General features: G+C 41.2%; 1 protein-coding gene across 3 annotated transcripts in view; it reads right to left on the bottom strand.

The window, feature by feature from the left end:
• KLF12 (KLF transcription factor 12) overlaps positions 1 to 24,606 on the bottom strand; it is a 291,072-nt gene that overhangs the window by 80,798 nt on the left and 185,668 nt on the right. For all 3 annotated transcript variants that reach the window (XM_070751354.1, XM_070751352.1, XM_070751353.1), the window contains exon 4: positions 11,721 to 11,856. In XM_070751354.1, coding sequence (XP_070607455.1) covers positions 11,721 to 11,856 — 136 coding nt within the window. The remainder of the gene's footprint in view (positions 1 to 11,720; positions 11,857 to 24,606) is intronic.

The following is a 24,606-nucleotide window of genomic DNA, read 5'->3' as shown; positions in this document are numbered from 1 at the left end:
TCATTTTACAAACTTTTCACCTTACAAACCTCATCCCGGAACCAATTAAGTTCGTAAGACAAGGTATCACTGTACTTAAAATGTTTTCAGTAGTGGCACAGGCAATTATATTCTGCTTTCCAGCACACAATTTTTTTGTGATTGGCCAATCCCACCAAAGCACCATACTGTCTTAGTACTCATAAAATACTGCCAAAGTCTAACAGGGATAAACTGTTAGACTTTGACAGTATTTTATGAGTACTATCCCTAGTACCAGTCTCAGTACTCTCTAGTACTACTATTGCTGGTTTAGATTTCAACTAGCCCAGGTTACATCTGCAGAATAAAATCCTGTCATCTGATCAGACAAAACCAAACCATCCATGGAATCACAGAAATATTATTTTAGTACTTTTTCCTAAAATCAGAAGTGACATTCAGTGGGTTTGGACCAGTTCCAGTGAACTGGTAGTAGTGACCTGTGGGTAGGCATACTACGCCCCACCTCTGCCCCAGCGCTATATTGTAAAATTTAGGCTCATTTTGAAACCATGCGCATATGTGCAAGGCATGTGCATGCATGGATGGGGCGCATGGGAGGAATGCCAGTGAGTGCTTGCACTTGCTCATATTTGTTAATTGGTAGGAAAAGTACCATATTTTGGGGAGTATAAGATGCTCCTTTCCCCTCCTAAAAGAGGCTGAAATTTTGGGTTTGTCTTATACAGTGGTACCTCTACTTAAGAACTTAATTCATTCCATGACCACATTCTTAATTAGAAAAGTTTGTAAGTAGAAGCATTTTTTCCCATAGGAATCAATGTAAAAGCAAATAATGCATGCAAACCCATTAGGAAAGAAATAAAAGCTGGGAATTTGGGTGGGAGGAGGAGGAGGAAGAAGAGGAGGAGGACAGTCACTGCCGAAGGAAGAAGGTGAGGGGAGGGGAATCAAAAAAATCCAAAACTTTAAGGCTTAAAAAAAAAGAGAGGGATTCTGAGGCGGAACCCAGAGAAAGGAAAATGCTCCGTTCTCTCTGGGCTGCCAAGAGTAAAGGGAGAGTTCCTTTTCTCTAGGCGCTGGCAGAGGTCTATTCCCTCTCCCAGGCCCCAAATGCTTCATTCACTCTGGACTGCCAAAGTCTCCTTAAGCACCACCGAAAGGCTCCTCTGGCAGCCCAGAAAATCCCAAGATGGCCAGGATTAAAGGGGAAATGGCAGAAAACTGGCCGGGCCTTTGTGCCGCTCTCAAATTTCCTGGGAAATTTTTCCGGGCTTGGGTTCTTAAGTAGAAAATGGTTCTTAAGAAGAGGCAAAAAAACAATTGAACACCCGGTTCTTATCTAAAAAAGTTCTTAAGTAGAGGCATTCTTAGGTAGAGGTACCACTGTACTCTGAATGTAGCTTTTTTGAAGCTTTTTTCCCTCAGCCCTAAGTAGATGCTAATAATCTTCCCTGCTCTTCCTGGATTGTAGACTTGTTTTCATTGCTACTCCCTCTGAAAAAGGGTTTTTTTCAGCCCTAATAAAGTGCTATCGATCTTCCCAGGTTGCAGGATTTTTTATTGCTACTGCAAAGAGGTTTTTTCCCAGCCTAAGTCTTTGCAGGCTTGTTTTCATTGTTACTCCTTCTGAAGAAGGCTTTTCTTTTTTTCTTTTGGCCCTAACCAGGGGATAAAATAATGTTTTTTCCAGCTCTAATGATCTGCTAACATCTTCCCAGCTCTTACTGGTTTGCAGGCTTTTTCATTGCTACTCTCTCCAAGGAATGTTTTTTCCAGTCTTAACCAGGGGATAAAATAATGTGCTGAAGCTGAACAGACCAAGGACATTAGCGAGATGAATACCTGGTAGGTCAATTTCCCCCCCTTATTTTCCTCTCTCCAAACATCTTATACTCCAGTGCATCTTATACTCTGAAAAATACAGCGAGTGAATACCCCCCCTGCCTAAAACGAATAGTATTCCTGAAACACAATATTTGGAAAATAAAAGAGTTTCATGTTCAAATCTGAAGCAACCTTATTTGGGAACAAATCTCCTTGAACAAGGGGTAGAATTGCAATCATTATTCATGATTATTGACAGGGGTCATTTATAAAATCGCTGTTGGAAGCTAGCACAGACATTCTTAAGCTGAGCAATTGTTGGAAGTCATTGTTCCTTAAATTATGTATCACGGAGCAAACCCCCCCCAACCGCCCCCCCCCAGCATGCTTCTGGTTTGAAATCTATCACTTTTCATTAGACAAACCAGCACTTTGCCCAAGAGGGACCAAGGGAAGCTGGCAGTCTTGTTTGTATGTATCCTGGGCCGAAAATTGTCAATCTGTAGGCTCCCTTTCCAAGCAAATAAGCATGCAACGCTTTTTAAAAAATTGTAATGAAGCAAAACACTTCTCATTATTACCTTGAGTTCTGATATGAAAAAAAAACCCCTCCATGAATCGGACATTGATTTTGTGGCTGAGATCAGTTGTACTAAAAATAAGCAGCTACTGATACAATAATTTGATTTGTACAAAACACCAATGTTGATTTTCAGGTTGCTTCAAGGTTATTTTACACATTATAAACAGGGTAGGGAATTCCAGCCACCTATACCACCATAACACTGGCAATCGTGCTGTGTGGAGCATATTGAAGCTACTTAAAATAATAATAATAATAATAATAATAATAATAATAATAATAATAATAATTTATTAGATTTGTATGCTGCCCCTCTCCGAGGACTCAGAGTGGCTATTAAAATATCTTGGACATAAATTGTTTCACCTCCTACCCTCAAAACGATGCTACAGAGCCCTGCACACCAAGACAACTAGACATCAGAACAGTTATTTCCCTGAATATCATCACTCCGCTAAACAAATAATTCCCTCACCACTATCAAACTATTCACTAAGGCTGCATTCCATGACCAGGTTCTTAAGTAGGAAAGTTTGTAAGTAGAAGCAATTTTTCCCATAGGAATCAATGTAAAAGCAAAGAATGTGTGCAAAGCCATTACGAAAGAAATAAAAGCTCGAAATTTGGGTGGGAGGAGGAGGAGGAAGAAGAGGAGGAAGACAGTCGCTACCAAAGGAAGAAGGTGTGATGAGGGGGAATTTCACAGCAACAATCAAGTAAACAATATCACCATCAAAAAACTGCCAAAGAACCACTAGTAAACAGCCAAACCCCCAAGAAATATTTATCATGGTCACTCATGCCCTTATCACCTCGAGGTTTGACTACTGCAATGCTCTCTACATGGGGCTACTACTGAAGAGCGTTCGGAAACTGCAAATTGTGCAGAACATAGCCTTGTGAGCAATCATGGGCTTACCCAGACATGTACATATCTCTCCAACACTCCACGGACTGCATTGGCTGCCAATTGGTTTCCGACACAAAGTTATGACCTATAAAGCCCTACATGGCATCGGGCCAGAATACCTACCGGACCACCTCCTGCCGCATGAATCCCAGCGACCGGTTAGGTCCCACAGAGTCAGCCTTCTCCAGGTCCCCTAAATTTCTTGACAGTTAGAACAACTAATCAGTGGAACAGCTTGCCACCAGAAGTTGTGAATGCTCAAACACTGGAAGTTTTTAAGAAGATGTTGGATAACCATTTGTCTGAAGTGGTGTAAGGTTTCCTGCCTAAGCAGGGGGTTGGACTAGAAGACCTCCAAGGTCCCATCCAACTCTGTTGTTGTTGTTTTAGTTGTTGTTGTTTTAGTAGTAGCAGTAGTAGCAGTAGTTTAGTTGTTGTTGTTGTTGTTGTTGTTCTTCTTCTTCTTCTTCTTCTTCTCCTCCTCCTCCCTCCTCCTCCCCCTATTCTTCTTCTTCTTCTTCTTCTTCTTCTTCTTCTTCTTCTTCTTCTTCTTCTTCTTCTTCTTCTTCTTCTTCTTCTTCTTCTTCTTCTTCTTGCAACAGAGGATTTTTGGAGATTTGACTGGACATCTCCTTCATACTTGGCAAGCAGGAGAAGTAACATCCCCCCAGACTACAAGAATTGTTCTGCCTTGGGGCTCATCTACACAAGAGGAGAAACTGTCCCTTGTCTGGCAACCTCAGGTCTTCCCAACCACTTTCCATAAATGATGGCGAGGCAAACATTAACAATGAGAATGCAGTAAAGTTATCTTCCTGCCTATTTCAAGTTTGACCAATATCTTCACTGGAAAAAAAAAACCCAAAGAAATAAACAGACAACCAACTAACCAATCAACATGGCAGCATCAAGGCAGTAAAAGAGACTTCTAACGCAGAGAAACGCTTCTCCTGGCATAGTAATGAAGAAAAGTGCACTTCACCTTTGACATACCAACCACTTCTCTCTTCATTTACAGTTATTTATTAGAGGACGTGCAAATTCAGTGTCATCCACTGCAGGCATTTGAGCAAATGTTCAGAGTAGCCCTTTTGCATTTTAACGGCTAGAAGTGGAATTAAACATTTCTATTCTAGAGTGGTTCCACGAAACCAAAACACAGCCTCCTTTCCTCTCTCCAGGTATAGATGGGGTTGGACAACGTCCTCTCCAGGATCTCTCTAAAGTTCTGGTTGGCTTTAAAATAACAGCTCTTTTAATTTTTTAAAAAATATTATTATTATTTTATTATTATTATTATTATTATTATTATTATTATTATTATTATTATTATTATTATTATTATTATTATGTCAGTACAACACAGCAAACGAGATCACTATGCTGTATTTCGTATTTCATCACCAGTCGGGCGCTTCCCAAGCACCTAGGACTGCGTGATGTAGCGGAGAATTATGTTTGCCGATCCCAGTAAAGCGGCCTTTTGCAATTGACAGATGGAGATTTTGTCAATTCTGATGGTTTTCAAATGTCCGCTGAGATCCTTTGGTACTGTGCCCAGCGGGCCAAGTACCACTGGGACCACTTTCACGGGCTTATGCCAGAGTCGTTGCAGCTCGATTTTTAGATCTTCGTATTTCACTAATTTCTCTAGCTGCTTCTCCTCAATTCTGCTGTCACCTGGGATTGCGATGTCGATGATCCATACTTTCTTTTTCTCCATGATCACAATGTCTGGTGTGTTATGCTTCAGAATTCGGTCAGTCGGAAGTCGGAAGTCCCACAGTAGTTTTGCTTGCATCATCATCATCATCATCATCATCATCATCATCATCATCATCATTATTTAGATTTGTATGCCACCCCTCTCCGTAGACTCGGGGCGGCTAACAACAGTGATAAAAAACAGCATGTAACAATCCAATATTAAAACAACTAAAAAACCCTTATTATAAAACCAAAGATACAAACAAACATACCATGCATAAATTGTAAAAGCCTAAGGGGAAAGAGTATCTCAGTTCCCCCATGCCTGGCGGCAGAGGTGGGTTTTAAGCAGCTTACGAAAGGCAAGGAGGGTGGGGGCAATTCTAATCTCTGGGGGGGAGTTGGTTCCAGAGGGCCAGGGCCACTACGGAGACGGCTCTTCCCCTGGGTCCCACCAAACGACATTGTTTAGTTGACGGGACTCGGAGAAGGCCCACTCTGTGGGACCTAACTGTTCGCTGGGATTCATTTGGCAAAAGGCGGTCCCGGAAATATTCTGGTCCGATGCCATGAAGGGCTTTATAGGTCATAACCAACACTTTGAATTGTGACCGGAAACTGATCGGCAACCAATGCAGACTGTGGAGTGTTGGTGTAACATGGGCATACCTTGGGAAGCCCATGATTGCTCTCGCAGCTGCATTCTGCACGATCTGAAGTTTCTGAATGCTTTTCAAAGGTAGTCCCATGTAGAGAGCATTACAGTAGTCGAGCCTCGAGGTGATAAAACATTTAAAAACAGTGGACGTTACATGACAAGTCTATTTTATATTTCTCCTGATACCTATTTATACTTATTCATTCTTCTATGGCTAATATTTACAAATCATTTACAATTTCTAGACATTGTTCTTTCAAATAGATTTTATCTTACTTGTCTTTTCCCCTATGATATTTGAACTCCCATTCCTTTCTCATTAATTGTTTATTCTTTTGTTTTGACTATGTATCTTAAACTTTTCCTTTTTTTCCCATCCAACAATAAAACCTATCCCAACATTTATAGGCGTCTGAGTCATCTTTGAAAATAACAGCTCCTGAGAAGCCTTGGGGCTCAGCCTACTTGTGATGACCTGGAGCATGGCACAACGATAACACAAATAGCTAGCAGTTCAAACCACCCCTTTATTGCTCCAAATTTCCCCAAATGCTCCCATGTGTCAGGCCCAAAGCCATTATGTGAAGTTAGAGGCTTTGGGCCTGCTCCAGTTAGCAGCGATAGGGAAACGGGAGGGGTGAGAGAGAGATTGCTACCACCACACATTCCTTACACAGAGTCCAAGGTCAACTGAACAAATGCAGAAGCCAGTGACTCCCTGCACTGGATTGGTCCATGTGATTGCACTTGTGAGTGTGGGGGTTATGAGATGAACCTTAAACTGGATGGGGAACTGAACATAATTTAGTGTTTGTTGTGGTTAGCTCTGGCCCAGCTCCTGCCCCAAGGACTGTGGATGTGGGGGAGACATCCACATGCTGCAGGCCTGTTTTGCCCCCCCGGTGGAATCTGCTGATGAAGGCTCCTCTGACCAAGAAGACATGAGCGACAGGGAGGAGGAGAGTGTGGCAGACAGCTCAGAAGGAGATCAATTATCTAGCTCCTCCTTGGATTCAGAACAAGAGTTAATGATACAGCCACACATGTGGAGAGCGATGCATAGGCAGCAACAACTGAGAGATTATTATCAAAGAAAATGAGGCCACCTGTGGTTGGGTGGGGCTGTGGTAATTAGTGAGGCTGCTATAAATAGCAGCCTGTGGGTTTGGCCATTGCGGAGGATTATCTGATCGTTGTGTTTCGTGACTGCTTTACTGACTTGGACTTTTTGTGTGCTGATTTTTCCCCGCTTTGAAACTAAACCAGAGCAAAGTGTGTTTCACTTTGTGAAAGAAGAAGGACTGTGAATTGCCTCACAGCTGCAAGCTAAGTATCACAGAACTGATAAGGGACTTGTACAAATTACCAGTTTGTTTGGAGACGAGTGCTCTTTGCTATACCAAAAGAGGGCTTGGTTTAAGGGAATTTTCATTATAAAGAACATTGTTTTGAATTTTCAAATGTGTGTGTCTGAAATTTGTACCTGTTAATTTTTGGGAGGATTCTACCAGAGAGCCCGACAGAACAGTGTTGGAATGACAGAGCATCGAATCCAATATGGCGAACTTAATCGAACCTTGTGTGAGAGCACAAGAGTGGAATGTGATTTATTTCTCAGATACTATTTGGTTCGTTGACAGCAAATTCCAACACTCCCTCCTTTTCTTCAAAAACCTGAGCTCCTATCCGTCTGCTCCAGCCATGGGCAGAGAGTAACTCAATACAATGGAAGAGAGAGGATTAACCAAGAACCTGGAGGTGGAAGGGCCTGACACCATGTTTCAGAGCAAAGTGATATCGAACCACCACCACACCACACACACCTCAAGCAGCCTCTGGTGGCAAATAGTCCAGCCCAGCACTCTGTACACCAAGGCTGCACAGCAAATCAAATGCAGTGGTACCTCATGATACGAACTTAATTGGTTCCAGGAGGAGGTTCGTAAGGTGAAAAGTTCGTAAGATGAAACAATGTTTCCCATAGGAATCAATGTAAAAGCAAATAATGCGTGCAAATCCTTCAGGAAAATCCCAAACTTTAGAAGGGAGGCGAACAGAGGGCAGGGAGGAGCAGCTAAAGGGGGCGGGTGGAAGAAGCAAGGCTAGGCTAAAGGGTGAGTGGGAAGGAAGAAAGGCAAGGGGGGCGCCCCTCCCTTTTCTTTCTTCAAAAGACACTCTTTCAATGCCTGCAAACACGCTGTTCTCCTAGTTATTTAAATGCAGTCTTTTCCCCCTCCAAGCCGCCTCTCCCTTTTCTTTCTTCAAAAAAAAGGGGGGGGAAAGAAACCCCTTCATCCCAGCAGCAGCGGCTTGGGTTCGTAAGGTGAAAATAGTTCGGAAGAAGAGGCAAAAAAATCTTAAACACCGGGTTCATATCTTGAAAAGTTCGTTAGAAGAGGCGTTCGTAAGATGAGGTACCACTGTATATATAAAAAAATCTAGCAGGATAAATCACAGAGTTTAGGAAGTAAAGAATTGAGCTAATTAGTCCAGAATGCCAGAAACAATGCAAAGGCTCTAGGAAAATTCAAACATCGGCACGTAACTCTTCAGGAACTTCAGCGTTTGTTCCCGACAAATGTTCCTCCCCACAGTGCCCCCTTAAGTCTCATTCCCCGGGTGTGCCTTGTGAAGATGGGTGGGGAACTCTTCTCCTGAATAGGCTACTCAGTCTGCACTGTTCACGCCTTCTCTCCACTCTCTGAGCTCTTGGATCAGGACGGGGTGGTCCTTGCTCCTCACTTGAGCTCTGTCTCTCTGCGAGCAGCGACTGTCTCCCTATTTTCCAGGTCTTTTTGCTTCTGCGCATGCGCCAAAGCAAAAAATCCCTGGAAATCTTACACACGTGCTTCTTCTTATGAGATTTGGCTCCTGTGCATGTGCAGAAGCCAAATCCTGCACCAGGAGTGTGGGTGCCAGGTGTGCATGCGCTCCCGCGCTCCTGGGCCATTCCAGTAGTGCCAGGAATGGTGGCCCACTGCTGGTTCCAGCTCATCTTCCCCCAAAGATTCAGGCTCTGATGGGGGCATGACACTACCCTTGTCTTCCTTCCAGAACCCATAGAAGGTAAGCAGGGGTGGGTTACTGCCTGGACTGGGGAGAACTCAGTGGGGTAGCAAAAATGGAGCTCCACCCCAGAGCACCCAATTTGCACTCAAAGATGTTGAAAGAAAATGCATAAGCCACGCCCACAGTGTGGTAGTAAAAATTTTGCTAGTCCATCACTGAAGGTAAAGGTACAATGCTGCTGATCAATTGGTGCACAGATCTCCTCCGAATTCCCTGCTCGGTCCCGTTGGCTTTACTCTGCCTCGATCTTTTAAATTCAGATTGTTTTGCAGAGGACAAATTCCTGCCTTTGTTTCTTGAGGAACATTTGCTAGCATCAGCATTTTAATGCCTCTGATCATGCACTGAATTAAACACACATGCAGAGGCAAGGGAGGGTCGTCCATAGTTCAGCAACATTGCATGCCGATGCATAGAAATAGCTATTTTTACACTAGGAAGGAAACACGAAAAAGCGATTCTGCAGATGGAAAACTCGAAGAGGCAGTAGACTTGGAGCAACTTAACTCCATTTAGTTCTTTACAGTGTTTTGTTGGTACATAGCCCCATATCATAACTCTTAGCAGCTCACCACAATCACAAAGTACAGTAGTTCTGCTTTCACTATTTGTGTGTGTGTGTGCTTTTTGTGAGCTTCTTCAAGACCTAGGTTTAGCTGATTTGGATCCTCTCTATCACAGATCATGATTTCTTAAGAGGTTTTACAACTCTGTTCAAACTGTGATCAACATCAACATCTCAACATCTCTTGTTCATGCTAGTCTTGGATTCTATCTGACTCCAGGATCTGGCTGTCAAGTTCTCTTTTACTCCTGAAGACAGACACCTTCACCTTAACTCGGGGCGGCTCACAACATATCAAAAAACAATGTACAATATAAATATCTAAAATCCAATTAATTCAATTAATAATTCTAAAAACCCTAGTAACATTAAAAATCACATCCAACTTGGATGTCTGAATTAGAGTGCAACTTACATCCAGTAATTTCATTTCCTGCTCTGAGAATCCAAAAAACCCCTCCTTTTCTTTTCAAACTAACAATCTTGGGCCTAGAAATCCTAGAACTACGATGCCTTAAACACGATTTGAGTATTGCCCACAAGATCATATGCTGCAACGTCCTACCGGTCAATGACTACTTCAGCTTCAACCGCAATAACACAAGAGCACGCAACAGATTCAAACTTAATACGAACCGCTCCAAACTTGACTGTAAAAAATATGATTTCAACAACCGAGTTATTGAAGCGTGGAACTCATTACCAGACTCAATTGTGTCAACCCCTAACCCCCAACATTTCTCCCTTAGACTCTCCACGATTGATTAAGAGGCCAGTAAGGGGCGTACATAAGTGCACTGGTGTGCCTTTCGTCCCCTGTCCAATTGTCTTCCCTTTCTTCCAACTATCCTATATATTCTCTTCCTTTCATATGTCGTCTCCTCTAAGTTCACTTTCACCCTTTTTTATATTATCACATGTCTATCTTTCTTCCTATGTATTTGTGTATTGGACAAATGAATAAATAAAAAAAATAAAAAAATAAAAAAGCTCAAACACAAATCTCTCTTGGATACAAGACTGAATCAAACTGGGAGGTAACCAGGAGAGGCGTGGCAGAAAGCTCAATGGATTCAGTCTCCAAAAGGAAGAAGGCAGAGCAATACTACACACCTTTGATCCTCAAGGCTGTAATTTGGAGAACCAGACGGGTGCCAGCCAAACAGAGCTAGGAATTGCCTTAAACAACTATGGCTGTTTGTTGCCTGCTTCAAATACTCATTCTGGCTTGCTCAATATAACCTGGTTAAAAGAAATCAGACTTCTTCAGCCTTATGTGCAAAACAGTATGAAACTGCCCCCAATAATCTCTTAATCATCTGCTAATAAAGTGATCTGATGGTAAATCAGTGTGAAGCCTCACTGAGTATTTGCACCATCTATCCAAGCAGGAACTATGGATAGGGTTTCGAGAAAGAATGGACTTCCTTTGCAATGAATCCAATCAATTCCTCAGATGGATGCACGGAAGAACCTTTTCCCCAACCCTTCAAGGACACTTTTGAAAAAAGCCTTTGTATTCTGGAAGAGGTACATTTCATTTCCAATAAAACAACTCAAGGCAAAGAAGAAGAACAAGAAGAAAGACGTAACCCCAAAATGTTTCCTTGCAAAGCAGAAAAGATCTACCAGAAATCATCTTTAATTTGGCCCAGGCCAGAGGTGAAATGCTACTGGTTAGAGCCAATTTGGGCCTACCGGTAGCGTTGTCATCCAGTGGTTTGGAAAACTGGTAGCAGTGGCAGTGCAAGGTTTTGGCTGCCACCATTTTCTTTTTTTAACCCTCTGTGCACGCAGAGGGTTAAAACCCACCTCTAAGAAAGCCCGGCCAATCAGAGGTTGGCTGTCTACTGAATAACACATTTTGGGGAACTTGTCCAGAAAATTTGCGTTTGAAAGCAAGTGCTTAGGAAGTAGACAGATGCTGAGCCAGGAACTCAGGAACCAACGTAACTAAATAATGAAGACAGTTCAGCAAGAACAGGTTTAAATAATTTTACTCTTCAGTGTAGTCAAAAAATTCTTTCTTCTTCTTCTTCTATTTACAGAATATACTTCACTTTAACTTTGCACATGAAGATATAACAAACTCTATTTACAACTAGTTATTATGCTAACTCTGGTTTAACTATCTTACCACCAGTACACAGATCAAACTTAATGCTTCAATTAGACCACAAACTAAACCATCATCCAACTATCCAACAAACCCAAAAAAACCCACACCCACTGCAAAGGTGCTTTCCTTCTTATAATGCTCTGGCCCAATCATGTTGCAGCCTGAGTCATTGTGACTCAGCATTATCACTGCTTTACATATTCACAACCTTCTTTTACCTTACATGGAATATCACCTGGAATATTGTTTATTCTTGACAGTACTCCCACTTTGGCATCAGCCTGAAGACTCCATACTTACTCTTGAACAGCTCTGGCTATTGAAAGGGCAGTGGATCCAGTCTCATTCACGCTATCCAAAGTCACATTGGGTAGATCATCATCGTCGCTGTCGCTTTTAATCTGTTTGGGAAACAGGCCGCGAGGATCCATTTGTGCTGGGAATCAAGGAAACACAATTGATTAACAACGGCACGGTGACATTTAATACTGCTCTGTAACCACATTAAGATGGGAACGGTCCCTCTATCCTGCGTATGCCGTCAATGTATTTCTTATTCTTGTCTAGCTCCCAAGCTGTTCCCAGCCAGAAATACAGTCTTGCCTTCTGGTGCTTTGGGAAAAAAAACGATCCCCCCTCCCCTTCTTTGTGTCAGCCCCTCAATTGCTATCAAAGTTCAGGTCTAGATAATGATTCAAATGATTAAAGCATTTATGGGTAAAAACATACTATTTAATTATTTCCTATTTTAAAAGTAATTAAAGATCATACTAAGGTACTAGAGAAGGAAGGCGGCGCCTAAAACACGATTTAAGTATTGCCCACAAGATCATATGCTGCAACGTCCTTCCGGTCAACGACTACTTCAGCTACTTCAGACATGGAAGCTTTCAGAAATTGTTACCATTCCGAAGATGGGTCGAGATTTAAGAGAGCCTGGGTCTTACCGTCCGATCAGTTTGGCAAATCAGGATTATAAAATATTTATGAAAATACTGGCAAATAGATTAGAAAATATTTTACCAAAAATAATTGAAGAGGATCAATATGGATTCGTGAAGGGAAGGAAAATAAGTGAACCAATTAGAAATGTAATGAATGTGATGCACCATGCTACCGCTACTAAAAGGAAATTGGGAATTTTGAAATTAGATGTTTATAAAGCGTTCGATAAAGTTAACCATAGTTATTTATATAAATTATGTAACAAATTAAATATGGGGGAAAAATTTTGTGAAACTATAAAAGAGATTTATAAAGGAAATGAAGCATATATAAGAGTGAATGGACAAAGAACGCAGAGTATTAAAATATTAAACGGCACCAAGCAGGGATGCCCTCTGTCTCCAAAATTATTCGTAATAGCAATAGAGATCTTAGCTAATAAGATAAGACAAGATAACACTTGGGCAGGATATAGAATAGGGAAATTAGAAATGAAAATAAATTTATTTGCAGATGATGCAATTATATTGACCCAGACCCCGATGGAGATGATTAAAGGTATAATAAACATTTTACAAGAGTTTAAGCAGGAATCGGGACTGTCGGTTAATATGGAAAAATCAGAGATTATGTGTTTAAATACAGATCCGAGAGAACAGATAGAAATTAGGAAAGAATCAGGGTTGAAATTAGGACTTAAAAAAATAAAATATTTGGGAATTTGGTTATTAAAAAACCCAGTGAAAATGGAAGAGATTAATTATAGAATAACATGGAGGAAAATGTTGAAACAGATGAGGAGCTGGAAAGATAAAAAGCTAAGGAGACTCTCTAAAATAAGAGCTTTAAAAATGATGATAGCTCCCAAGATGATGTACCTATTTCAGGTGCTGTCGGGGGGGTTATCGGTATGTAAGGTTAAAGAGTGGGACAAAAAATTAAATTATTGGATTGAAGAAGATAAGAGACCAAGAATAAGAAAAAAGTGGTTAATTGCGAATGAAAAAGAGGGGGGATGGGGTGTTCCATGTTTGGAGCTGTATAGGGAAGCTTTTCAAATGGAAAGGTTAATGGAGTTGCAATTAAGTGAAAATAAATGGGCGAAATTGGAAAAACAGATAAACGGGATGAATAATAGAGAATTAATTTTTAGGAAGTGGAATAGGAGAGATATAGGAAAATTAATAGGCCCAATGAAAGGGACTATGGAAATTTGGAAAAAATGGCAAGGGAAAATAGGATTATATAAATCTAAACTGTCATCGCTTTATGTAATAAATAGAGAAAACGAAATTAACTTAAACAGGGTTATAGGAGAGTTGAAGGGAAGAGGGATAACTAAGATAGAACATTTATACGAGAAGGATGGCAGGCCAAGTAGAAATCGCATAGAATGGTGGTTAGGTAAGGGAAGGTGGCTACAAATAAATGCAATATGTAAATATCTAAATGAAAGGGAGAATAAAGAAGTATTATGGCGGGAGGAGACAGGGTTAGAGAAAATAATAAGAGAAAAAAGTGAGGGGATAAAGGCGCAAGCAACTAATATATATATATTTTCTCCTTATCTCTTATATCATATATATTCTCTCCCCCCCATCTACTTCTCTTCTTTTTACTTTCTATCTTTATATATATTACTTAATGCCTACTCTCTTCCATATGTATTGTATATTGGACAAAGAATAAATAAATAAATAAACAACAAATATTCAATAAATTGTGCATAAACGTACTACCCCCACTGTGGTATTAGAAGGTGATACTCGGTAATGGGCTGCTGCCATCATGGTGGGGGGGGGGCACCATGATGGCAGCAGCCCATTACTGAGTATCACCTCCTAATAAACTTCACTCGAGTGTCTGGGGCTTTAATACATCTGCAACTAGTTAAAAATGTACAGGTCCACAATAACAGTTGTCCAATGCAAATATTCAAACCACACAAATATTTACAGTAGTTGATCTAAATCAGGCTATTAAACTCCTGGCCCATGAGCTGGATATGTTCTGGCCACACCAGAGGAAGAGGAGGAGGAGGGAGGAGGAAGATAGAAACATAGAAACATAGAAGATTGACAGCAGAAAAAGACTCACAGTCCATCTAGTCTGCCCTTATACTATTTCTTGTATTTTATCTTAGGATGGATATATGTTTATCCCTGGCATGTTTAAATTCAGTGACTGTGGATTTACCGACCATGTCTGCTGGAAGTTTGTTCCAAGCATCTACTACTCTTTTAGTAAAATAATATTTTCTCACATTACTTCTAATCTTTCCCCCAACTAACCTCAGATTGTGCCCCCTTGTTCTTGTGTTCACTTTCCTATTGAAAACACTTCCCTACTGAACCTTATTTAACCATTTAACATATTTAAATGTTTCGATCAGGAGCCTTATCAGGAGTTTATATGCCTGCTTTAGAAGGCTAAGAAAAAGACAGGAATGCTTGTATGGGAAAAGGAAGTAGTCTGTAGTTTGTTAACTTTAGGGAACTGAGGACCACTCCCTATAGGTATTTAAGGGTGGTGTATGGGTAATTCAGGGTGGAGTTTCAACATTTTGCAATGGAGTCGGATGATGTTTGAGGTTTTAGCCAGATCACTCTAGCCAACTGTTATTTTCCTGCTAAAATCCTTGGAGTAAAAATGCCGTGTCTGTAGAGATTCTGGGAAACAGTAAAAGTAATTCTGTGAAACTGGAGGCTCCTTATCCCATGAAGGAATTCACAATTAGCTTTGATCTTTGGCAGCAGCCTAGCTGCGGAACTGTTATCTGTTCATTACTCTCACTGAGAAGCTGCCAAGATGAACTCACATGCGTGAATTTGGATTCCTCCTTTGTTTTCAAGCTGCATAGGTCCAGGATAGAACAATAGTCATGCCAGCTACAGGACCATGGAAGTATCTTTGGACAACTGTGGCTTCCTCAGCTAGGAAATGGAGATAAGCACCACTCCCTAGAGTTGGACACAGGTGGAAACCTTTTCAAAGCAATACAAATGGCTCAATTGTAACTAAAATCCCCCAGTGTTGTCTGCTTTCCTCCCATATAGTCTATCTGTGAGTTTCTATGATTTGATAACATTAGAGGGCTACCATTAAACTCAACTCATACTTAGAATGAAAAATTTCAGATCGAGCCAACCTTAGAAGGTTAAAACATTCACATTTTAAAGGCAATCTCAATGTTTTTTTTAATAGGTTGGGTCAATAATGTCAATTGCCTAAACTAACCTCAAAACAAATCATGGATTTTTAGATTTGTTGGGGTTTCACACACCCCATGTCCTGCTGTGGAATGGGGTTAGAAACCCTTGATTCATAGCACGAGGAGGGCATCAATTTTCAATATTCCGTTAGCAAATTAAAGGCAAAGCGCAACCTTCAGCATTGAGGTCTATTTGCAAACGATATTCCATCAACTTCATCACTTAGCTGTGACTTTAAAATGGCAGCTATATTATCTTGCCCTTTCCGAATTATGCAACTAATTATGCAGTAAGCTTGTTAATGCTGTAGGATTATCGCTTCTTGGACCTGAATGCTGAATATTAACCTTCTGCTGTGTAGAAGGAAAGAGGAGAAGAAAATTGCTGGGAGGTTCTGGAACAACTCTAATGTTGTGCTGTGTGAACATGTAAGTGTCTCTCAATCTTAGCCATTTTGAGATATGTAGGCTCCAATTTCCAGAATTCCCCATGTTGAAGTCCACATATCCCCAAGTGGCCGATAAGGTCCCACAGAGTTGGCCTTCTCCGGGTCCCATCGACCAAACAATGTCATTTGGCGGGCCCCAGGGGAAGTGCCTTCTCTGTGGCGGCCCCGGCCCTCTGGAATCAACTCCCCCCAGAGATTAGAATGGCCCCCACCCTCCTTGTCTTTTGCAAATTACTCAAGACCCACCATTATTATTATTATTATTATTATTATTATTATTATTATTATTAATTAGATTTGTATGCCGCCTCTCTCCGAAGACTCGGGACGGCTCACAACAACTATAAAAAATAATATTATAATGGCACAAATCTAATATTAAAAAAACTAAAAACCCTATCATAATTAAAAAACAAACAGCACATACATACCAAACATAAATTATAATAAGCCTGGGGGAAAGATGTCTCAAATCCCCCATGCCTGGCGGTATAGGTAGGTCTTAAGTAGTACGGAAGACAAGGAGGGTGGGAGCAGTTCTAATCTCCTGGGGGAGTTGATTCCAGAGGGCCAGGGCCGCCACAGAGAAGGCTCTTCCCCTGGGGCCCGCCAGATGTCATTGTTTAGTCGACGGGACCCGGAGAAAGCCAACTCTGTGGGACCTTAAGTAGTACGGAAGACAAGGAGGGTGGGAGCAGTTCTAATCTCCTGGGGGAGTTGATTCCAGAGGGCCGGGGCCGCCACAGAGAAGGCTCTTCCCCTGGGGCCCGCCAGACGTCATTGTTTAGTCGACGGGACCCGGAGAAGGCCAACTCTGTGGGACCTTATCGGCCACTGGGATTCATGCGGTAGCAGGAGGTACTGTTAGCTAATGGCATTGCAAATTTCAACAAGGATGTTGGAAAATTTTATATTTGATTTTTCAGGTGACCAAAGAAAAGGAGGCAGCATTTGTGAGGAGATAAATACCAAAAGCAAATGGATTGTGTTGTAATACAGATGGAAGGTATATGATATTATACATGTTTTTTCAGTGGAAAAATAAAAAACCCTTAACCCCTCCAAAAAAGAAAATATACACAATCTCCTACTGCATTGCAAATTAAAAATGTGCGGACCAGTTGATAAGGGATTAGGGATTATCATGTTTCACATTTCTTAACTCAAAGTACTATGCAGATGGGTTCTGCTTGCAAAGTTCTTTGAAAGTTGTTTTCGATGAGCAAAGGTGAATAGGTCTTGCTCCTCACACACATACACAAATACTCTGCTGAGAAAGCTTATCAAGCTGCTGTTACATTGCACTCCATAATATCTGCTTTGAGTTACATCTCAAGTCCAATCAACGAAGCAGTGGAAGTGATGTGCCGGTGCCTGGAGGCTGTTGGAGTCTGGATGGGTGTCAACAGACTCAAACTCAACCCGGATAAGACGGAGTGGCTGTGGGTTTTGCCTCCCAAGGACAACTCCATCTGTCCGTCCATTACCCTGGGGGGGGGGGAATTATTGACCCCCTCGAAGAGCGTCCGCAACTTGGGCGTCCTTCTCGATCCACAGGTCACATTAGAGAAACATCTTTCAGCTGTGACGAGGGGGGCGTTTGCCCAGGTTCATCTGGTGCACCACTTGTGGCCCTATCTGGACCGGGACTCACTGCTCACAGTCACTCATGCCCTCATCACCTAGAGGCTCGACTACTGTAATGCTCTCTACATGGGGCTACCTTTGAAGAATGTTCGGGAACTTCAGATCGTGCAGAATGCAGCTGCGAGAGCAATCATGGGCTTCTCTAAGTATGCCCATGTTACTCCAACACTCCGCAGTCTGCACTGGTTGCCGATCAGTTTCCGGTCACAATTCAAAGTGTTGGTTATGACCTCTAAAGCCCCACATGGCATCGGACCAGAATATCTCCGAGACCGCCTCCTGCCGCACGAATCCCTGTGACTGGTTAGGTCCCACAGAGTGGGCCTTCTCTGGATCCCGTCGACTAAACAATGTTGTCTGGCGGTACCCAGGGGAAGAGCCTTCTCTGTGGTGGCTCCGACCCTCTGGAACCAGCTCCCCCTAGAGATTAGGATTGCCCCCACCCTCCTTGCATTTTGGAAACTCCTTAAAACCCACCTCTGCCGTCAGGCATGGGGGAATTGAAACATCTCCCCCTTGCCCATGTAGTTTCTGTATATGATTCGATTGTGTGCTTGTTTTTTATATATTGGGGCTTCTTTTGGATTTTTTTAACCTAAAACTGTAATTTAGATTGCTAAATATTAGATTTGTTACTATGTATTGTTTTTTACCATTGTTGTGAGCCGCCCCGAGTCTACGGAGAGGGGCGGCATATACAGTGATACCTCGTCTTACAAACGCCTCGTCATACAAACTTTTCGAGATACAAACCCAGGGTTTAAGATTTTTTTGCCTCTTCTTACAAACTATTTTCACCTTACAAACCCACCGCCGCCGCTGGGATGCCCCGCCTCCGGACCTCTGTTTATTTTATTTATTTTATTTATTAAATTTGTATGCCGCCCCTCTCCGTAGATTAATATCTGTTACCAGCGAAGCACCTGTTTTTGCACTGCTGGGATTGCCCTGAGGCTCCCCTCCATGGGAAACCTCACTTCCAGACTTCCGTGTTTTTGTGATGCTGCAGGGGAATCCCAGCAAGGGAATCCCAGCAGCACAAAAACGGGTGCTTTGCTAGCAATGGAAGTCCGGAGGTAGGGTTTCCCATGGAGGGAAGCCTCGGGGAAATCCCAGCAGTGCAAAAACAGGCGCTTCGGCTGGCAAAAGGGGTGAATTTTGGGCTTGCACGCATTAATTGCTTTTCCATTGATTCCTATGGGAAACATTGTTTCGTCTTACAAACTTTTCACCTTAAGAACCTCATCCCGGAACCAATTAAGTTTGTAAGACAAGGTATCACTGTAAATCCAATAAATCTAATCTAATCTAAGTTGTTTCCATGACAAAAGGGAAATTGTAAAGGAGGCCGAGAATTATAATCCATAAACCCAGATCTGAGACCTGGATGACAACAGTCAAACAAACAGATTAGCCTAAAATTCTAAATAACCGAGTGCTGTATTAAAAACTCAACCCAAAACACAATGACTTTATCTTCCATAAAATCCCGCAATTTAAATTGCTAGCAGGTTTTGATCTCAATTCCAGCTGAGCTCCTAGAGGAGATCTGAAAAGTCTTCCATTTCGGTAGGCCTGCTTGCCAGAAATTCCTCAGACAAGGCATATTAAAAAGCTCCGAATCTTGCAACACTAGGAAATTATCTTCTAACCCTCCGATGCCAAAATGAATTGTTTGTGGATCAGGAAGAAAGTGTGTTGGCGGGAGCGATCCCTGGATTCTAGGTGAGCAGATTTCTACCAAGAAATGATAACATTAATCCGAACGATCAGCCAAATCAATGTATGAATGGGGTGGGTGGGTAGGTAAGAAGCATTTGCTTCTACTAAAATTATTAAGCAAGCTTTTTTCTGACTTTTTGCCAAAGGGAGCAGCTAGAATAATCTTGAATTTTAAATGCAATCTAACAGGTCTGAAAGTTAATGTAAAGAGGGTTTTTTTTTTAATGACTTCCCAAGTAGAAAGGTGTTAAGTATTAAGGAAGGTATTAAGTATTAAGGAAGGTATTAAGTATTAAGGAAGGTACTAATCAAAGACAGATGCAACTTAAAACTAAGGAGAAATTTCCCGACAGTAAGAACAATCTACCAGTGGAACAGATTGCCATCAGAAGTTTTTTTTGTTTTTTTGTTTGCTTATATTTTATAATTTATAGTTTTACGGCGCCTAAAACACGATTTGAGTATTGGCCACAAGATCATATGCTGCAACGTCCTACCGGTCAATGACTACTTCAGTTTCAACCGCAACAACACAAGAGCACACAACAGATTCAAACTTAATACGAACCGCTCCAAACTTGACTGTAAAAAATATGATTTCAACAATCGAGTTATCGAAGCGTGGAACTCATTGCCGGACTCAATTGTGTCAACCCCTAACCCCCAACATTTCTCCCTTAGACTCTCCACGATTGACCTCTCCAGGTTCCTAAGAGGCCAGTAAGGGGCATACATAAGTGCACTGGTGTGCCTTTCATCCCCTGTCCAATTGTCTTTCCTTTCTCACTTATCATATATATTTTCTTTCTTTCATATATCCTCTCCTCTAAGTTCACTTTACCCCTATATATATTACTACATGTCTATTTTTCTTCCTATGTATTTGTGTATTGGATGAATGAATGAATGAATGAATGAATGAATGAATGAATGAATAAATAAATAAATAAATAAATAAATAAATAAATAAATAAATTTCTATGCCACTCTTCCCAATTGACTCAGGGTGGCTTACAGTATAAATACAAATACAAAACACGTGAGAAATCTAATAGTAAAAGTACTACAAATTCTAAAAATCCATTATTCCTAAAAAACACAATCATCCACATTCAATCAACTGAGTTTAGTCATTCATAACTTTGGCCGGAGTTGGTTCTTAACACTCATGCCCCCCCTCCCACCGCCTGCCAGAAAAGATGGGTCTTCAGGGACTTGCAAAAAGCCAAGAGGGTTGGGGTAGTATGAATCTCTGGAGGGAGTTGGTTCCAAACGGCTGGAGCCGCCACAGAGAAGGCTCTTTCCCTAGGCCCCGCCAGACAACATTGTCTAGTCGACGGGACCTGGAGAAGGCTGAATTTGTGGGACCTAACTGGTTGTGGCAGAAAGCAGTCCTGTAAGTAATCTGGTCCTAAGCCATGTAGGCAGTAATGGGCAGCCAAAATTTATACTGCCACACTGTGGGTATGGCTTATTTTGTGGGTGTGGCTTGATGGTCATGTGTCTGGGTAGGAGTGGCTTGCCAGCCATTTTACCAGGTGGGAGTTTAATGAACTGTTAAAGACCTCCAAGAACTTTTCCAACTTTGATGATCTATGTCCTTTGTTCTACGTTCTATTCTAGGTGATATTTTGACCAAGTGATGGTACCAAGACATAATATCTCAGGGACTCCATATGCACATATTTTTTTTCTTTTCTTACTTAAGGATCTAGCTGTTGTTTTGATTTATTTTGTCATACAGTTCTGCACCAGCCAATTGCAGCTGATGTTGCACCTGCATTGCATCTGATGTCAGCAGTCAGCCCAAGTGCCAAATTACATGGAACTGTTCTCCTGCCCCATTAACAGCCCTGAGCAATTCCTTTCATCCACTGAGGTCAATGATATCCTTCCAAAGGTCAATGATATCCTTCTAAAACTCTCCAAATTGTGGTCATTATTGCAGTATTTTACATTTGCCAATTCCATTTTCCGAAGAAGCGCTTCTCTTTGATGTGTGGCCAGGGTGCCTTTCATTGTGTTTTTCTATTCTTCCTACACTCTTTTTCTTCTTAACAGAATAACAGAGTTGAAAGGAGGTTTTCTACTCCACCCTACCACTCAGGAAGGGAAACCTTATCCCCTTCCTGTTCTGATTTCTGTTAGAACTTTAGCAATTACAAATAACTCTTACTAAATGCAGTATTTCAGAGAGGGTCCGCAACTTGGGTGTCCTCCTCGATCCACAGCTCACATTAGAGAAAAATCTTTCGGCTGTGGCGAGGGGGACGTTTGCCCAGGTTCGCCTGGTGCACCAGTTGCGGCCCTATTTGGACCGGGAGTCACTGCTCACAGTCACTCAAGCCCTCATCACCTCGAGGCTTGACTACTGTAATGCTCTCTACATGGGGCTGCCTTTGAAAGGTGTTCGGAAACTTCAGATCGTGCAGAATGCAGCTGTGAGAGCAATCATGGGCTTTCCCAAAAATGCCCATGTTACACCAACACTCCGCAGTCTGCATTGGTTGCCAATCAGTTTCCAGTCACAATTCAAAGTGTTGGTTATGACCTATAAAGCCCTCCATGGCACCGGACCAGATTATCTCAGGGACTGCCTTCTGTTGCACGAATCCCAGCGACCAGTTAGGTCCCACAGAGTGGGCCTTCTCCGAGTCCTGTCAACTAAACAATGTTGTTTGGCGGGGCCCAGGGGAAGAGCCTTCTCTGTGGCGACCCCGGTAGTCTGGAACCAACTCCCCCCCCGAGATTAGAATTGCCCCCACCCTCCTCGCCTTTCATAAGCTCCTTAAAACCCACCTCTGCCGTCAGGCATGGGGGAATTGAGATATTCCCTTCCTGCTAGGCTTATAAAATTTATGCATGCTATGTTTGTTTGTAGGTATGATTGGTTTTAAAATAAGGGGTTTTTAGTTGTTGTAGTATTGGATTTACATGCTGTTTTTATTATTGTTGTTAGCCGCCCCGAGTCTACGGAGAGGGGCGACATACAAATCCAATAAATAAATAAATAAATAAATAAATAAATAAACAAAGAATCTCCATTTTTATTTCTCTTCTCTTCCGGATTCAAATACAGTTCATTCTAGCACATTGCTCTCAGCCCGTTATCTTTCTCATTTGCATTCCTCGCATTCTTTCTAGCCTTCTCCAGTTAACAAGATTTGTGTACTCACAGCATGATTCTAAAACAGCAGAACTGACTGTAAATCAACACAGAATGCTTTTGCTTGCTTGGAAGCAGAACGGAAACCTTCCATCATTCACTCTGCAACATTGAAACTCCACTCCCCACTGACCCCCTGATGTACCAAATACATCACTACAGTATTTAACCCATTCCTCCCCTTAATATCTTCTTCCAAACACCTGTTCCTTACGTTTTTGGACCCTTCTGAATTTAGGATTTACCCAGCGAACGTCTGATTCTTCCTCGCTAGATTCTGGACTCATAGCCCCATCCTGTTGCTGGCCTCCCTCCTGTTCTACTACCTGTAACCCTGGGCCCACCACTAATTCATAAACACTATCTATATCAGAGTCCTCAATTTCTTCAACATCCTCCAACTGACCAGGAGTATGTACAACACTTCCGGACAAGTTGTTTTCCAATCTGTTCTTTAAAACCTCCAGTATTGGAGCACTCACAATTTCTGGAGACAAGTCCTTCCACTCATTAATAGTTTTCGCTATCAGAAAATTTGTAGATAGTCCTAGGTTGCTTCTCTCCTTTGATTAGTTTCCATCCATTGCTTGTTACCTTGCCTGCAAGCACTATGGAGAATAAACTGACCTTCTATTCTTTGTGGCAGCCCCTCAAATATTGGAACACTGTTATCATGTCAGTCATGGAAATAAATACCCATATTTTTTGGAGTATAAGACACATATTTTACTCCCCTAAAATTTGGGCGCATCTTATACTCTGAATGTAGCTTTTTTTGAAGCCTTTCCCCCCCCAGCCCTAACATGATGGGGGAATTGAGACATCTCCCCCAGGCTTATATAGTTTTGTGTATGGTATGCTTGTGTTGTATGTTTTTAAAATAATGGGTTTTTAGATATTTTCTTTTAAATTTGTTCATTGTACACTGTTTTATTGTTGTTGTGAGCCGCCCTGAGTCTGAGGAGCGAGGCGGCATACAAATCTAATAACTAACTAACTAACTAACTAACTAACTAACTAACTAACTAACTAACTAACTAACTAAATAAATAAATAAATAAATAAATAACTAAATAACTAAATAACTAAATAACTAAATAACTAAATAACTAAATAACTAAATAACTAAACTAAATAACTAAATAACTTTGGAGTCTTCGGAGAGGGGCGGCATACAACTAAATAACTAAATAACTAAATAACTAAATAACTAAATAACTAAATAACTAAATAACTAAATAACTAAATAACTAAATAACTAAATAACTAAATAACTAAATAACTAAATAACTAAATAACTAAATAACTAAATAACTAAATAACTAAATAACTAAATAACTAAATAACTAAATAAATAACTAAATAACTAAATAACTAAATAACTAAATAACTAAATAACTAAATAACTAAATAACTAAATAAATAGCTAAATAGCTAAATCACTAAATCACTAACTAAATAACCAAATAAACAAATAAACAAATAAACCAACCAACCAACCAACCAACCAATCTTATGATCTTCTCAGCTCTTCCCACCTTGCAGACTTCTTTTCATTGCTACTCACTACTAGACCCTACTGTCCATAGTTCCCTCTAAGCTGAGCAGTGAGCAATCGCTCACTTAAAAATCATCATCAACTCAGAATTTTCCAAACCTGCCCAGAAGCCGAGAGGGAAAGAGTGAGAGGGAAGGAGAGAGAGAGGAAGAGAGAGAAACAGATAGAAAAAAGAGAGGAAGAAAAAGAGAAAGAAAAAGAATGGGAGTAAGGAAGAGAGAAAGAAAATCAAAATCTAGTTTGAAACTAGCTCAACTATTTAAGTGGCATTTTGATATTGATAGAGTTGCCCTATTATGAGCTCACTGTTATAGACACACAGTACAGTATTTTATTTTGAAATTCTCTGAGGCAAAACAGGGTGGGTTTTTTATTTGTTTGTTTGTTTGTTCCTTCGTTCGTTCGTTCGTTCGTTCATTCGTTCATTCATTCATTCATTCATTGTTTCTGTGCCGCTCAGACACTATACTTTTCCGCCCACCCCCCAA

The sequence above is a fragment of the Erythrolamprus reginae genome, chromosome 4 (assembly GCF_031021105.1).
Source record: "Erythrolamprus reginae isolate rEryReg1 chromosome 4, rEryReg1.hap1, whole genome shotgun sequence".
Classification (NCBI taxonomy): Eukaryota; Metazoa; Chordata; class Lepidosauria; order Squamata; family Dipsadidae; genus Erythrolamprus; species Erythrolamprus reginae.
Note: the sequence above shows the minus strand (reverse complement) of the source record. Positions and strands in the feature narration are given on the sequence as shown.